An 18,061-nucleotide genomic window follows, 5' to 3' on the forward strand; every position below is an offset into this window, starting at 1 on the left:
CTGAGTGTTCCTTGATTTTCTCTTGGATTCTGAGTATCCTTTCTTACATTTCCGCTTTCCTTTGGTAATTTGAATATTGCCTACCTTACAATAATTCCCAGATAAATATTAATCCCAAGCCTATACTTGCCCGCCCAATTTAAACTATATTGTTAAATAACCTGGCCCCACCTCCAATAAGTTAGGCTATTCTTCTGTTCCCGACCCCACGTCAGGGTTAACTTCCCTCCTTGTTCAATGCGCAATAACCGTAGATCTTCCCCCACCCAGATCTGACGCTTATCGCGTCCTTCACTATCCATCTCTTAACTCCTCAGGAGCATGTGATATGGGTGGTTTTGTCCAGCCACACGTTGAGCCCTCAGGTACATCACATCAATTCATAAAAAAATGGCCAGCAGCCAAAAGCAGTGAGATGAAATCCACTTACCGCTCCTCGCATCATTAACCCCCCACCATGATACTCGGGCAATGACCATCAGATCTTCACCTGCCAAGATACGACGCTTTTTGCATCCTTTACTGTCGGCCCTTAACACCCCGAAAGCACGTGATGTAGACGGTTTTATCCTACCACGCATCGAGCCCTCAAGTATATTGCGTCCGATTAAGAAAAAACCACCCAGCAGCCATAAGCGGTGCGATGAAAACCGCAAACCGCTCCCTGCTTCATTAACACCCCACTATGTTCCAAGCACGATAACCATCAGATCTTCGTGTGCCCAGATCCAACGCTTTTCACATCCCTCGCTGTCCGACCCTTAACTACTCTGAAGCACATGAAAAGGGTGGTTTTTCCCAGACACGCATCAATCCCTCAGGCACATCACGTCCAAATGAGGAAAACTACCTAGCCTCCATAAGTGGTGCGATAAGACCGCTTACCACTTCCTGTGTCATAAAAGCAATTGTTCTCTATTTTACTTCTATTTTGTGCCCTGCTTATTCACAATACCTTCGATGGTCCATGCAATAAACCATTTACCTATCTACTCCACTCAGGGATAAACCATCCCATGATCTGATTACCTGCGCCAGATCCTTGAATCTGCATAATTCTTCTGCCCTCAAAGCGGAATTGGACAAAAGCATTGGGACTAAGGCCCACTACCTTGTCTAACCTGTTCTATTAAGGAATTGGGTGCATTTCAACTTCTTCTTCATTTTTTTCCAATATTCCTTGAGCTAGAAGACACCCTTTATTATCCATTATGTCAGCTTCCTTGTTAAGAGTTCTCAGGACATGGTAGAATGAGCAGGAAGTGAAATTTTGAGTAATCTTTCTTATTCTTTCAAGGGTCTTGTTTAGAGCAGAGCTATTGAGTTGGTCACCAGTATTAAGGAATTTTATCAGGATTTCGGAGTCACCGAAGATTTGAAGATTTTCCACTCTGTTCCTCTGAGCCAGCTGACACACTTTGAGCAGTCTGAGAATCTCGGCCTGGTTATTAGTGCTCTGTCCTAGACCCCAACTGAACCTGTCCTTTTTGTGCCCATCTGTGGAGTAAATTATTCCTCCTGCCCCTGATGTCCCCGGGTTTCCTTTGGAGGCTCCATCGAAGAATATCATGACTTTGCCCTAATTTTTCCACCACTTTTTAAAGTCCTCAGAATTTTGAAACAGTCACTCTGGATTATGGCTAGGCAGGGAGATGTTCTTTTTGATGTTGGCCCGTCTCAGGGATTCACCTAGCCAGCTGAGTTCTTCAGGTAGTAGGGAGTTGTCATGCTTATAAGGTCTGTTTTCAAAAGTTTCCAGCAGCAGAGCTTTGGCCTTGACTGACACTGAGTTGGTGGATTGAAGTTTGTTGTTAAAGATGGCTTCATTCCTAGCCAACCAGATTCCCCAACAGATATATTTTGGGATTGCATTCCAGATTTTAGACCATGTAGATTTGATTTTCAGAGTGTGTGGATAGCGTTCTTTCCATGTTGCAAAGAGACTAACAACTGATGTCTGCTTATGGATTTGGGCGTTGAGCCCCATCATTGCTTGAAACTAGACTTCTTGAGAGAAGGGGTAGTCTATGAATAAGTGTTCGATCATTTCCTGAGCCTTGCAGCAGAGAGGGCATCTGTGGGGTCCAATGATTCCTCTTTTCTCTAAATTATCTCCAGTGAGAGTCCTTTTATGCATGAGAGTCCAGCAGAAGAAGTTGATTTTTGGGAGTCCAAATGGGTCCCAAACATGCTGCCAAAGCTTTGTAGTGTGGATTTGATGATGTTGTTCTTGTAGAGATGCAAAACCCAGCCTTGCTGAGTAAGCTCCTGTCTTCCCCCAACCCCACTTGTCCTTCGACTGGAGATGCACAGGAGCCAGACCATTGAGTTTAGCAAGTAATTGATGGAGTTGAGGGAGCATCCAGTCAGGGGGACGTTGGAGGGCCCAATTACTCCAGTTTCCTGTTGTATCCCAAGTGCAGATGTCAGCAAGATTATGGATACCTTTTTGAATGAGCCAATTGCGCAAGTCTACGATTTTCGGTGCAAGATTTAGGGGTTGGAGGCCCATGATCTTGTCATCCCACAGTCTAATTCTTTTCCCATTTCCTAGTATTTTGTAGAGTTGTTCTTTGAAAAACTTCCAGCCTTGGCTGCATAGCTTCCACAACGTGGTTCCTTTGTGGGAGGCTCCTTCTTCCATATTCCTTATTGAGAGTCTGTGTAGATATTTTTTAATTAGAACTTGACTAACAAGGTGTCTTTGATTTGAGAATATTTTCCAGAGGATCTTACCTCCCATTGCCAAATTGGCCAACCCAGGATCTCTTACCTATAGTCCACCTTCATATATTCGCCTTTTCACTATGTCCCAATTTACTATATGAAATTTTTTTTGTTCCCCCTTTCCTCCTTGCAATAGAAAGTTTCGAATTAGCTTTGCTAGTTGTCCAGTGATCATTTTTGGAGCTAAAAGGAATGATGCTTGGTATATAGGAAGGGATGAGAGAACTAACTTGACCAAAGTGAGCTTCCCTTTTGTGGTGAGCCACTGTCTGCCCCAAGAAATAATTTTAGCCTTAATTTTTCTGATAATTTCCATCCAATGAGGGGCCTTGTTGGTACCCAAGGTTAAAGACATGCCAAGGTACTTGAATTTTTCCCAGGAGACATAGTTAGTGAAGCCCAGGGCTTGGGTAATCCTAAGTATAGTTTGCTGGTCTACTGCCCAACCGTACACTACACTTTTCCTCTTATTGACCATTGCTCCGGAGACTCTGCAGAGGCTTTGGATTACTCCATTGAAGGCTCTTTCTATTTTAATGGAGGCTCCCCCCATAAGGATGGAGTCATTGGCGAACAAGGCATGATTGATTGGGGTTGTTCCAGTTATGGCCCCGATGTCAGGAAGAGTCCCCTTGAGCTGCTCAGTTGTGAGCTTTCTATTGAGAGAGTCTGCCATCAGAATATACAAGAAGGGGGACAGAGGGAAGCCTTGCCTAATTCCCCTTGAAGCTTTGAAGTATTCTACCAGTCTTCCATTTACTAGGGGGGCTTTCCAAGGTTCTCCAATCCATGCTTTAATTAATTTAACAAATTCAGAACTGAATCCAAATGCAGAAATAACTTGGAGGAAAAAAGAGTGCCTTACTCGATCAAAGGCGTTCGCCATGTCAAGTTTGATGAGCATACCTTGCTTTGTGCATTGATTGCTAGAGTGAATGATTTCCTGCACCAGAATAAAATTATCCAAGATATGCCTGCCTTTGACAAACCCTCCTTGGTTGGTTGAGATGAGTTTTTCTAGCAAAAGCTTTATTCTATTTGCAAGTAACATGGTGAGAATTTTGTAGGGTGCATTACAAAGCGAGATTGCCCTGAATCTGTCGAACACCTTCGAGTTGGCTTCTTTGGGAATTTGTCCTAGGAAGGTGGAATTTGTGCTTCCTCCCACTTTGGCTTTTCGAAGGAAGCCTTTGATCATTCGGTACAAATCATCCTTGATAGTGTCCTAGAAGATTCTCTAGAAGTGAATGGAGAATCTGTCTAGTCATGGGGCTTTGTCTAGTTCCATCTTCCATATTACATTGCTAATTTCATCTTCAGTGAATGGCTTAAGGAGTGTTGTGTTGTCCTCCTCGTTTACCAACCTTGGGACGTGCTTGAGGAAGTCATGAGCTTCCTCACCATCCACCACACCTTCTTCTTTGAATAGTAGCTGAAAATGAGAGGTTTCCGCCTCTTTTATCTGAGTTGTGCCTTTGAGTACAGCCCCATCTGGCGAGGTGATTTCAGCAATGTGGTTTCTAGATAGACGAGTTCGAATTTGCTTGTGGAAGAAGGTTGTGTTTTTGTCTCCAGACGCAAGCCAGAGATTGCGAGACTTGAGTCTCAAGTATTCTTCCTCCTCTCTAAATGTCCAAAGGGTTTTGGTTTGTTGTTCTTGCTCGCTGTGGATTTCTACGCTGGTTATGACTTGCTTCTCCAGGCCCATTTGTAGATCCAACAGCTTCTTTGTGCTCTGTTTTCGTTGGGTAGTGGGGGAATCTATGGGATTTTTTATCCATTGTTTTAGGGCTTCTTTGGTGGCTTTTATCTTTTGCTCCCACACATAGCTGGGTAAACCAAGAATGTGGATGGACCATGCCTTCTTCACTATATCTAGAAACCCTTCTCTATTTTCCCATAGTAGGCAAAATCTAAAGGGGATTGGCCCCAATTTTTCTTCTTCTTCCAACAGAAGGAGGATCGGTTTATGATCTAACTTCCACTTTGGCAGAATTTTCATGAAAATGATCATCTTCTCAGAGAGGAAGGAGCTCTGGAGTAGGAATATATCCAGCCTGGCTGATATGTTCTCCTCCTTTGTTATGTTATTTGTCCATGTGTAAAGCCCTTTTTTTGGCTTGAAACCCAGTAAATCCCATTGTTGAATCATATTTTCCACCAAGGGAAGAAAGCAGCCCCTACTGCTAGTTCCTCCAGTTTTTTCCTTTGGATCTAGGATTAGATTGAAGTCTCCCACAATAATTATGTTCTTGAGGGAGTATTCTTCCAGAAATTCAGTCAGTGTTTGCCAGCATTCTTCCTTTTCTGTATAGAGGACAGGTACATAGAGATTAAATAGAGAAAAAATTATCTTACTTGGGAGGTGGTAGAGTTCGGTGTAGATCCAATGTTGTGTTTGGAAAGAGCTCTCAAGTTGAAACTTGTCTGCTGCCCAGAGTGTGGCTATCCCGCCACATGTTCCTCTAGCACCTACTGCTTTTCCAGCTTTTGTTTTCCATTTTTCTTTGTTGAGTTCCAGAAGGGCTTCGCCTTTATTTTTAGTCTCCTGGAGCATGAGGATCTCAGGGAGTTCTGATTTCAATAGGCTCTTGATTGCTTCCAATTTTGATGAATTCCCCAGTCCTCTGTAGTTCCAAGAGACCAATTGCATTATTTACTGTTATGATTTGGGGCAGCACCTCCATTAGGAGGCCTAGTTCTAGTATTTCTTCCGATAGAAATCTCGATAGCGACTTGACTGCCTTGCATTTTTTGTCTCTCTGCTTCCTCTTCTCTGGCCTCTCTGTGAGATTTCCTCCCCACTCTTTTCGAGGGCCTCTCATTTTTTTCATCTTCTGAGGATCCCAGTGTCTCTAGGGTCTTCTTCCTTGTCATATCTATATATGATGGTGTTTCAGGGAAAACTAGTGTCGATTCGAACTACTAGTCCCACTAAGATGGGTAGTTATCTTAGAAACAAACAATGAAAGCCTTTCAGGAGTTCCTTTAAGTGTGATAGATTAGAGGGAAGAAAAGAGGACCAACCTAGATCTTACGCTTTGATCCTAGGTTGATTTCTCCTTTCCTTAATAGAATTTGCCACTCCTCCCCTACTTGTCCCACTTCAAAGAGTACTTGTAGAATCAAAGTAACAAAAAACCATCAAAGCATCTCCATCTAAAACATCATAAACAATGCGGAATCAGAAACACATTGACCATATAATTGCATTCATAAACACACAGTTATATGGAGGAAAACTCAAAGAATTTTATTAATAGTAGTGAAAGAGAGGATTACAACCCAGCTGTCTGATCCAGCATCATCCTCCCAATGTAGAAGCCCTCTTCACCTCATGAATAAGAAAATCACCCAACAATGTAATGTCTCTTCTCATAGATAAACCAACAACACTTCCTTACAAAATACAAAATTCCAGCCTCTAAATCTCTCAGGTGAGGGATCCATTTATAGATGTCTTGCAAGGGTGTAAGTTAGCTATGGGTTTTTTATTAGTGTCATTCCACTGATAGTTCTTGGTTCCACTTGGAGATTTCTTTGATCTCTTACTCATCACTAGGCGAATTCAGAGAGGCAAGTGTCACAAGAGAAGTTTCTGGAAGATTCCATGATCATCCACTTAGCAAACTGTTTCTGCCATTTGTCTATTCTCACTCATCGCACCCCACAGAAGGCCATTTCAGTATGCATCGCACCTGGCTAGTGAGGCAGTCAGTATGCATTGCACCTTGACCATGGAGCAGTCAGTATGGTCCAGTTTTGGCCCGTTCTGAGTAGTTTTTCAGGTGGAACTTCTGGGAAATGATGTAATCAGTTGACCATGATCCTTTAGGGTATCAAACAACACTTTTAGGGACTTAAAGATCCCTTATTTTATGGACATATGAGTTTGGGGTTGTGGTGCCCAAATATGTCTATAACAGTGGCCCCCTAAAGCATGAGGTTGTAAATCTTCTGATGTCGGGTGAAATGATTTATCATGAGGATCCGAGGTATTCGTACTGGAAGGTGACCTATATAAAATACAATACAATACATCATCATCATATTATTTTCATGATCTAGCTGAGGCGGGCATTCCCATGCTCAGCTTTATAAATTAATTTTCATGTACATAGGACAGACAATCGTTTGTTGTTGCAGACTGGTGATTCTTCGCATGAAGAGTCATCTTCCCTAGCTTAGATGACTATCTATGCAGCTTCTATGTACAATCAATGCCTTTATTTCCCTGAATATATCGCAGCCGGATGGATGAAACTAGATCCGGGGTCTTCAAAACTCGTCCAATCTTCGCCCAATGTACAAGTCGATCCATGTGAAAAGATGTTCTGAAGTCGAACATGGAAAGACATCGCCTGATTACCAGCCAATAATGTAAGCTGTTAACAGACGCGAGAGGAGTCACCGATAATGATGATGACCCTCAAGGTACTACAGTACAATTCACGTGGTGTGAATATATGAGCTGATGTCAAACACCACACAAAATCTTTCGGTCGAAGGTCATTGATGTAAACCTGTCGCCGGAAGTGAGAAACTTGCCATTGAGGCATGCAAGCTTCAAAGTACTGAAAGGGTTGTTTCTAAGTCAACTTCTTGGATAATGAGCTGATGTTGACAAGAAGTGACCTGTCGTAGGAGGGCCTTGATGTATCCCACATCTACGATGCGAAACGGAGAAAATGATTTTGTGGAGGTGAAAACGATCTGATGATATAAGGTTCAGGAAAGATGGCCATGAAAAATGAAGGGTGGAGGTATTGTAGTGGATGAGGCATTTGCTGGATGGTGAATTCTCTGAATAACTTCTCTTGGACATGTCGGCGACACCGATATGGACTGGTAGAGTTAACCCCATGGATGGTACGGAGGACCAATGGTGATGGTAAACGAAAAAACCCAACCTAACTCAATCATGGTGATGGAGTGAAAGTGTCATGTTCAAGAGCGACCTGCTACCAATAAAGTTCTTCAAGTTTTCTTCCCTTTTTCCTCAGTCATTGCTAACCAATACCTCTTTATTTTTGTCAAGATTGAGGAGGATTCTATAATTTTCCCTTTGGGCAAACCTGTTTCTTTGTGTTTAGTGAGCCAAGCGTCAGTGAGACTCGTTCTTGTCTGGGTGGACAAGTTTGTCGCTATTGTTTTAACGAGTTTAACGACAAAGATAACTCGGTCCTTTTCATGTTTAGAGAGTTTGAAAAGGGATGAAAAGGAGACTCCAACAGTCCTTTTTCGTGGCATAATCCCTTAAGTCCGAAAAAGTATAAAATAATATGAAAGGGATGACTTTTCGATCGTTTTAACGAGCCGACAAAGACAAGCGCTCGATCTTTTTGTTTAATAATCCCTCAGGTCCAAAAAGATTAAAATATATGAGAGGGATGGCATTCCCTTTACTTTAACGAGCTGGAAAGGCCAATGGCTCGACAATCTTTTTATATTTAACAAGTCTAAAAATAGTTTAAAAGGGACTCATTTTTTAGGAACGAGTGGTATTTTCGGATAGCAACCAGTTCCAAGTAAGTTTGGAACTTCTCAAAACATGGTAGTGTGAAGAGGGTGGAAATCAGAATCACTCATCGCAACTATTCCTCAAAAGGGTAAACAATCAAGTGGAAGTGTATGGTCGACCAAATGAAATGAGGCGACGGTAGGAACACAACCAAGGTTCAAAAGGGCTGATAGCATGGCGATCACACAGGTTATTTACCAAAGGTGTTTTCATTTTTTAATGAGCTTGAATCAGGAGAAACTATGCTCAGTGTCAGGTTTAAATTTTAACAAGCTTGAACCTTACGAGAACATTACTCTTGATATTGGTCAAAGATATTCAGTTTACCATTTAACACGTTAGATTCTTTTCTCGGTCATTCAACCTGCTCAATTTCTCCATCAAATTGATTAGAAATACACATATATATGCCTGAAAAATGAATTAAAAAACTAACATTTTACTTGAAGTACGTGAATAGTAACATAAAAAGTAGTTTTACCTCTCATTTTTACCATTTCATTTCAAATTTGGGATTTTGGAGCTCTGGAGTGGTTTTCCCCCTCAAATTTCATCAGCTGATTTCGAGAGATCCAGTGGACTATTCTCTGCACCGTCAGGACCAGGTAGGAGCTAACCCTGAGTTCTTCATTTTCATTCCATCTTTTTCTGATTTTGAGCAAGTTTTCCCTTCCTTTTGATCCCCTGGGGTTTGAAGAAATCGTTCTCCCATCATCGCACCTGTCCTATATCGAAAGGTGCGATGCATACTGAGATGTACACTAGCCAGTCAGTATGCATCTCACCTAGTCCAAAGGCAGGGTGCGATGGGCGCAGAAGAGAAACTTTACACAGTAATTTTCATGAAATTTTTGCCTGTTTTTGCTCAAATTTGGACCCCAATTCATATTTTTTATGTGACTCAGATATTTTCTAGATCAAGATGGTTGTTACATGGCGTGAACGTGAGCATGAAGAAGAAGACATGATTGCCTTACATGATCAGGGTACTATTACTGCATTGCGAAACTGTGGTTTGCTCAAATTCTTCTGTATATCTAGCATGAGGCAACAAATCAGTTTGTTGCAGGGAAAATTTTAAGAACCCCCCCTAAATTTATAAATATAATAAATGGGCGAATCTCCATGGTATATAGGAAAAATGGAAGGCGATTTTATCAATAATATAATATGTATATATAATTTTTTGGCGAATCTCTCACTAGGCATGGTGAATATTTTACTCAATTATAAAATCTTGTAAGATCTTGCCGAGTCTTTCACTAAATAATAAAACTTTGTAAAGTCCTAGTGAATCTTAGCATAGGCTACATGCTGGTTTAATTCCCCCATTTAAATAGGCTACATTCCAGGTGAATACCATGGGTCAATACCATGTGCCATTTTGGTGAATACCATGGGTCAATACCATGTGCCATTTTTATTTTTATTAATTCTAATATTAATAAAAGACAGAATAAAAAAATGGAACAAAGAGGAATTTGGCAATATATTAGAAGATAAACAAAAACTGGAAGAGGAAATGACAGAGCTGCAACAGAAGATTATTCTGGACGGCAGAACCGAGGACAGCATCAACAAGGAAGGAATAATCCTTGGAAGATTGGAAGAAAGACGAAAACAAGAAGAGATCCTATGGCGCCAGAAATCTAGGATAAAATGGTTAAGAGAGGGCGAGAAAAATACAAAATTCTTCCACCAATCAATGATCAAACACAGGCAAGGAAATAGAATCCTTTCGATCAAAGATAGGAACGCGAAAAGGGTGGTAGAGCAGAAGGAAATAGAGCAGGTCTTAATAGATTACCACAAAGAGATGCTAACCGAACCGCAAGTGGATAGATCGGGGGCCATCCAAGAGATCTGTTCTGCCATTCCTAACCTGGTCACTGAGGATCAAAACAAAGCCCTCATGAGGGCCGTGACCTTAGAAGAGCTGGAAGAGGTCGTGAAGAGTATGAAAACAGGGACTGCACCTGGACCGGATGGCTACACAGTGGACTTCTACCAAGCAAGTTGGCATTTCCTGAGGAACGAGATTCTGGACATAGTAGAAGAATCAAGAATAAATCAAAAGGTATGGCAGGCTCTTAACTCAACCTTCTTTACCCTCATACCTAAGGGAGACAACTTAGAAGAAGCGAGTGGCTTCAGGCCTATAGCCCTCTGTAATGTCATCTACAAAATGATAACTTCTCTGATTGCCAAAAGACTAAAACCTCTCTTAGACAATCTTATCTCGGCTGAACAAACTAGGTTCGTGGAAGGACGGCAAATTCTTGATGGGCTGGTGGTAACTCAGGAGGTGATCCACTCCCTTAAGGTGAAAAAACAAAAAGGGATGCTGATTAAATTGGACTTATCCAAAGCTTATGATAGGCTTAATTGGAATTATTTAGAAATAGTTCTGGAGAAATTTGGTTTCCACCAAAGATGGATTGCATGGATTCATAATCTGATCTCCACCCCCCTCTTTTCTATTCTGGTTAATGGAAGCCCCTCAAAAACCTTTAATGCTTCCAGAGGCATCCGTCAGGGAGATCCATTGTCCCCTTTCCTTTTCATTTTAGCCGCGGAAGGACTTGGTAGATTTATTAAACAAGAAAGGGCAGCAGATAGATTAAAAGGGCTGAAACTCTGGGGGAACAACCTTCCTTTAACTCACCAACAATTTGTTGATGACATTATGTTATATGGGGAACCAACGGTAAGAGAAGTTCGGCATCTTAAGAGAATCCTAGACTTATTTGCTGAGGCATCTGGGTTAGAAATTAACAGGGACAAGTCTTGCATCTTCATTTTCAATACAATGGAGCAGATCAAATCTCACCTTATTGGAATTCTTGGATTCAAGAAAGGAGAATTACCTACCAAATATTTAGGTAATATTCTGGACCTCACCTCAAAAAAGGCAAAGAATTGGCAAGGCATCCTTGACAAACTAAACAACAAAATATCAAATTGGGCTTTCAGAGTTCTGAATATCGCTGGCAGAGTTGTTCTTGCCAAGTCAGTCCTTCAGGCGATCCCGATTTACCCATTAGCAAGTATGGCTGCACCAGCTGGGGTTTGTGCCAAAATTAGGGAAATAATAAGGAAATTTATCTGGAGTGGTTCTGATCAGAAGAAAAAATGGGCCCTGGTTTCGTGGAAACAGCTGACAGAGAGAAAGGATAAAGGAGGTTTAGGTCTAAGGGACCCGGAAGTTCTTAATAAGGTGTTGGGAGCCAAATTGTGGTGGAGATGGCTCAGTGGCGGAAACGACTTATGGAAAACAATATGGAGGACCAAATATAGAATGCCAAACTCCCCAGCTGACATCTTAAGACATCAGGAATTTCCCAAAGGCTCCTCTATTTGGGATCTTGCCTCCCAAAACAGAGATCTAATTAGCAAACATACTTTCTGGGAAATTAGAGGAGGCAGAGAAGCCAACTTCTGGGAAGATAGGTGGCAACAGCGAGAAAAATTAATGAACAATCAAGACCTCTTGCAGATACGGGGTAGAATTGAAAGAAACAGACCCAGTGTTAAAGACTATTGGAAAATAAATGAAATGGTTGAGGGATGGAGAGTCTGGGAAGACCCGACAGAGTGGGATCGGGAACTTTCCCCCGAGCTTCAGGATCATTACAAAAAAGAAATGAGCTCAAGGAAAATCAGAGAACGAAATGGGAAAGATATCCTCCGATGGGGATACACTATGAAAGGGATATTCACAACGAAAGAGGCCTACTTCTTAACGGATGTTCAAGACAGAGTCGACTGGAATAAGGATTGGAAAACCATCTGGGAAAGCCACTGGTGGCCTAAGGTATCCATCTTTGTATGGCTAGCTTCCAAAAACAAAATTCTGACATGGGATCGAATTCAAAAGAAAGGATTCATTGGCCCTTCTCGTTGCTATCTCTGCCAAAAGGACACTGAGACTAGGGACCATCTGCTGATCAACTGTTCCTACACAGAGCATCTCTGGAGGATGACTAAACGACTCTTCAACAAAACAGGGTTTCATACCAGAGATTTCACCGAATTGGTTTTCCAGTGGGGTAAGGAAACATTTCAGTGCAGGGTTGTCCAGAGGGCTTGGAACCTCATCGCGCCCTTCATTCTATGGATGATCTGGAAGGAGCGAAACAGGAGGGTGTTTCAGAATTCTGGGAAGAATCCAGAGGATATTTGGAATCGGGTGATTGAAAGTATGCGCGAGACTATCCTGGTCGAAAAATGGGAAAATGAGGACTGGAAAACAAACTCGGAAGAACAGGAGATTTTAAACAAGTTAAATCTCAAAGTGGAAATGGTTCATTTCAAACGTTCGACCTCTCATGACATGCGAACTCAAAGTCCAGACAAATTCAGGTACCCGCGAGATCAGTTTATCAAGCTCAACTTCGACGGGGCCTCAAAGGGGAACCCGGGCGAAGCTGGCTTTGGGGGAATTTTCAGAGACTGCAACCATCAGGTAAGATGGATCTTTGCGGATTGGGGAGGGCAGATGACTAATAATGAGGCAGAGTTCTGGGCCCTGCACCAAGGTCTATGCATTGCCATTAGGAATGGCTATAACAACCTGGAAATTTCTGGGGACTCGAAGATGGCGGTTGACATGCTGAGAAGGCTCAGCAACGGGCAGGCATGGGAGAAAGTGGCCAAAAGCTGGCGCACCGCGGGCATTATTCAAGAAATTGCAGGCCTCATCAAGCGCATCAACTATAGACTCATCAGCCACGTTCGGCGCAAAGGCAATCAGCCTGCGGATTGGCTAGCCAATTGGGGCTGTCGAGGACGTGGCAACACCACGGATAGCCAATGGAGAGCGGTGGAAGGTAATCAGGATTGGGAAGAGCTGGCAAACCTAATCAAATCCGATCATGACCATGCCACAAATGTTAATGAATGAATCAGTGAGCTGGACTAATACGGGGAGGTGGAGGCCTCGAGTAAAGGGAAGAAATTCGTTGGGGCATGGAAAAATCATCATGAAAGGGTGCAGAGAGAAGGATCGAGTCCTCGACTATAGTACAGTGACGGCGGATGGAGTGGGTGGGCGGGAGTACACTCCAGGTGAGGTAATTAATGGCCGAACGATGAAAGGTGCAGGCTGCGGCTCGCCTAACCTCACAACAGAAGGGAGGAATACCGATATGATGACAGGGAACAAGGGATTACAGGAGTGCTACGGGCGGCACAGGACAACCGAATCAAACGGTTTCTCGAAGGAAAGAAGCCGGATATATTCCCTAAATCGGCTGAATGAAAAACCATCTTGCATATTTCTAAATTGGGTTAAGGGGGAGGTTCCTGTCAAGCATCATCAGAGAGCAGAGACTGTTCCAAGGAACCAGAGAATAAGGAACATCCGACCGTTGTTGACCATGGAAACTAGACAGCAGCGTAGGCAGGTGGAGGAAAACCAGAGTGTCGGGGTTGACAGCCGAAGCCGTAAAGACAAATTCATTATGCAGCAGGACCCTCCTTTTACTGTTCTGGAAATTGAGGATGATTCGGGCGACGACCCAACCCCTGATACTGGCAGCGACCGCAGATTCCACGGAAACAACTCGCCGGGGGAAGGAAAGGAGCACCGGGAAGCGGTTTTGAATAGTTTACAAGGCTCGAAGGTCCGACGCTATGGCATGAGGAAGCGCAGCCCGCCAACTGATAAGGACCCAGACCGAGACGGCAAACGGATGAAAAGCCAGAAGGGTAAAGGTAAGATGGAGGGGGAGACCTCCAGAGGTGATCAGGGGAAGAAACGGCAGAAAAAAGAAACCGTCATCCACCGTATTCGCAGGGCGGAAAAGGCTTTTAACCGGAACGCTAAACCTGCTGTCCGCAAGCTCATGCAGCACCTGGAAGAAGATTCGATCCAGGAACAATCTGATGAGGAGATGGGTGACTGGGAATTTCTTAACCCTGACCCGGGGCATACGCGTGGGCGCATGTCCTTATTCAAACAATCGCTCCACATCTACTGGGTTATGAAGGGCCTCCTGGCTAAAGCGCTGGAGCAGGTGGCGAAAGAAATGGTCAATCTGGCTAAAGGGGGTCCTGATATCCGCTGTGAGCTAGCTTTCCTGCGTGTAGCAATGACTGAACAGGATAAGAAGCTGGAAGCTATACAGCAGCAGCTGAATCGCGTCATCCCAGCCCCAGCGGAAGAAGCAGCTCAGCAACCTCCTGGCGGTAACGAATGATATGAAATATGTTTAAGAACTATAGAAATTTTTGCGGTTTTAGCTTTGAACCTGATATAGATAGTAGAAAGTATGCAGTTCAGAACAGTAGTTTTAGGCATAGTTCTAGTAAGGCTCATGATTGTATAGTTTATCTAGCTCAGACTAACAGACTGAGAGCCTTCTATTTTTGGGCTGCTTTCAAAAACTATCGATGGCACTCTGGCCCGGTTTCCCCTAGTGGGCGGGCAAAGACTGATTATGATATGATGTAATGTTTTTTGAACGAGTAATAGAATGAGAAACACCTCAGCTTACAAAAAAAAAAATAATGGTTTTTTGCATGGTATTAATAACAATCTAGTCCATGGTATTTGTCCCATGGTATTTTGGCCATAGGTTTCACCTAAATATAACCCATTTTTTGAGTGTTCGTAAATATAAGGTGACTTATGGAGTAAATATAAAAAAATGTTTTATTTGTTTACCATACCTCTCGTTTATTTATATTTTTATTAATTTATCATACCTCTTTTACAAATATGGTATTTGGCCCATAGGATTCACTTAAATAAAACCTCTTTCTTGAGCCTTCATAAATAGAACAAGGGTTATGGACTAAATATAAAAAGAGGTTTTATTTATTTACGATACGTCTAGTTTATTTATATTTTTATTTATTTACCATACCTTTTGAGTAAGTATAAAAAGACGTTTTATTTATTTACCATACCTCCACTTTACTTATATTTTTATTTGTTTACACCCTTACATGTATATAAGGTGACTTATGGAGTAAATATAAAAAATGTTTTATTTAGTGACTTATGGAGTAAATATAAAAAATGTTTTATTTATTTACCATACCTCTCATTTATTTATATTTTTATTAATTTACCATACCTCTTTTATAAATATGGTATTTGGCCCATAGGATTCACTTAAATAAAACCTATTCCTGAAAATGGGCGAATGGATTCACTTAAATAAAACCTATTCTTGAAAATGGGCAAATGGAAGGTTGTAAGTCCTAATTTCAAGGGCTAAATTTACCTTTTTTACCCTCTCCCTTAAAATAAGGTGGGCTATTTGAGGTGATTTGTAAAAATGTACTATGATACAAAATATTCGCCCATTAAAATTTAAAACCCCTTAATTTCGCCAAAGGGCGAACATTCGCCCCTAAAATTATCCTTGGTTTGTTGCAGTATTTTCTCAATGGATGGGATCTGATCAACCATGTATTCCAGATTAGAGGCAAATCTATTCCACTGACAATCGAGGATATCTACTTTTTGACGGGGTTATCAAGGCGCGGTGCCCCTCTTTCACTGTCGGGATCCGCCCGTTGGGGTGAATCGGTGAGAGATTATATCCGTCAGCTTTGTAGAGATGGATGTCAACCTAGTAGAGATGGCAAGATCAATATCCGGGATGTCACTGATCGGTCTTTGAGGACCATTTTATTCACCTTTTCTAGATTGGCTGGTAGCGCAGCTCTTCATTTGGCAAACATATCTTATGTACAGTATGCTTTGGAATGTCTGAAATCAAAGGTATTCAACTGGTGTGAGGCGGTACTTCCGGTGATAAAAGAACAGCTCTCTAAGGTAAAGAATGGAAGATCCAAGAACTTTGGCTACGATTCCATTTTGACTTCTTTTGCCGTAGAGAGAATCCCACTGATGCAGCCTCAGCATATTTCACTAGGATTGCCAGCACCGAGGGAACCCAAGATGTAGAGATGGGTTGATCTCATGGCCAGACATGCTGGTCAGCCACAGATTACTTTCTCTGATGCCTTCTTTGAGTGGTTCAACCGTCAAGAGATGGTCTTCTCAGAGTATCCATATGTCGGGATGGATTTCCGAGGTGACCCGGATTTGGCGTTACCGACTGGCGAGCAGTGGGGTGTGATAGGTAAAGATGATTTGACCATATCTTTGTTTATCAGTTTTATAATATTTTTGTGATTTATCAAGACTAATTGAACCCATGTACTTGTGCAGATGTTGGGCCAGTGCGACCAGCGGCACGCCCAAGGGCGACAGCTGGCGTTCTAGTAGGAGAGGCTATAGGGAGGGCTGTCCTTCATGATCTGGACATAGCAGAGACCCTGGTAGTATTGCAGGATCAAATCGAGGGTCTTACCCTTGGTATTCAGGATGTGAGGACCGACAAGTTACCTCTGAGGCTACAGCGCCATACTACTGGTGTTCTGAGTCGATGGACTAGGCTCTTACATATGATCACACAGGTGGTGACATGTTATCACCAGCATCATTAGTATAGGATGCTTTTCTGCATTTACTTTTGAGTTTCTTGGTCGCATGACTGATTTTGACTTGTACACAAAACATTATGTAAAACTATAAACAGTTATATATTTTTTATTTTTGGAGTTTATTTTGGTTAAGTTATGTGATCCAGTTGCAAATGTTGATATGAAATGCTTTTCTTTACAAATGCTGCAAATGTCTGTCTAATACATAATCTGCTAATGAATCAGTTAATGTGTTTAATTTTCTGGAAATGTGTTGATATTGAATGGAATCAATCTGCCTTTCAAAAATCTTGACCCTTAGGAACATGCGATAGATAGCTAGGTTGCAAACTAAATAGACGCCAGTAAGCTGTAGAATGATGAGTTGCAAATCTAGCCTGACAACAAATCGGCATATGCCATGTGAAATGGCATCAGAGAGAAGCCCCATCAACACGTTGTACTCAGCGATGTTGTTCGTTGATTGACCAATACATATCCCTCTAAAACTCACTAACTCACCGCTTGGATCAAAGATGGCCCAGGCTGCAGAAGATAGGTTCTGCATTCCACGACTAGCTTCGTCGGTGTACGCAACAAATGTTTCCAAAAAGTCTGACATCTGCAACAAATGCAAAGTGGATTACTTAACCAAAATGACAACCCTTGATGAAAACAAAAATGAAACAAAAGCATATCTATAAAGAGATTACTACACTTGATCAAGCATAGTATCGCTTAAGATACAACCCATTTCGGGGTTGCGATAGTGGAATTTCATCATAATCTACCAGCTCGTAGGCTCCTACCTGTTTAAAAATGTAGGGACCCATCCATAATGATTGGAACTTACCTGCTCCCAATTTATTAGAGTCCTGATCGTAGAGTAAGACCAGGTCACCTTCTGAGAAGACACGAAGCTTGACATTTTTGTCAAATTGTGCTTTGACACATTTCTTATGTGCTTCGTTAGCCAGCGCGGTGTCACGATGGGTTTCATCCAAGCGAATTAGTTCCAAGAAACGAGCCTCTTCCTCTAAAGTTTCGGGAAGTAGATCGATTATGAGCTTGAGAGATGAAATCTCACACTGAATCAGTAAGACAGCTTCCAAGCCATACACCAACTGAAAAGGCGTAAATCCAGTCGCATTTCTCACTGAGGTCCTATATGCCCACAGAGCTGAGTACATGATTAAATGCCAATCCTGTTTGTGGACTCCAATCATTCTCTGCAGCATGCGCTTAAGGACTTTTTTTATCACTTCAACCTGTCTGTTAGCCTGTGGATAATATGGAGTAGAACTATCGTGGGATAGTCCTAATTTGGCAGTCAATTCAACCATCATGTGATTGTAAAAATGCGATCCATGA

The 18,061-nt window shown here is 42.1% G+C and overlaps 1 protein-coding gene across 1 annotated transcript; it reads left to right on the forward strand.

Annotated features, from left to right (window-relative positions):
• The first annotated feature begins 9,770 nt into the window (after positions 1 to 9,770).
• Positions 9,771 to 13,151, forward strand: LOC149179300 (uncharacterized). Its single transcript, XM_089422417.1, has one exon. It carries the CDS (start codon positions 9,771 to 9,773, stop codon positions 13,149 to 13,151), a length of 3,381 nt encoding a protein of 1,126 aa, XP_089278543.1.
• The last annotated feature ends 4,910 nt before the right edge of the window (positions 13,152 to 18,061 follow it).

Source organism: Pinus tabuliformis, chromosome 4_1 (assembly GCF_031772625.1).
Source record: "Pinus tabuliformis cultivar Carrire ecotype Pingquan chromosome 4_1, CPIR1, whole genome shotgun sequence".
NCBI lineage: Eukaryota > Viridiplantae > Streptophyta > Pinopsida > Pinales > Pinaceae > Pinus > Pinus tabuliformis.

Coding starts and splice junctions, on each gene's coding strand:
- LOC149179300 (XM_089422417.1), top strand. CDS start 9,771: ATGACAGAGCTGCAACAGAAGATTATTCTGGACGGCAGAACCGAGGAC.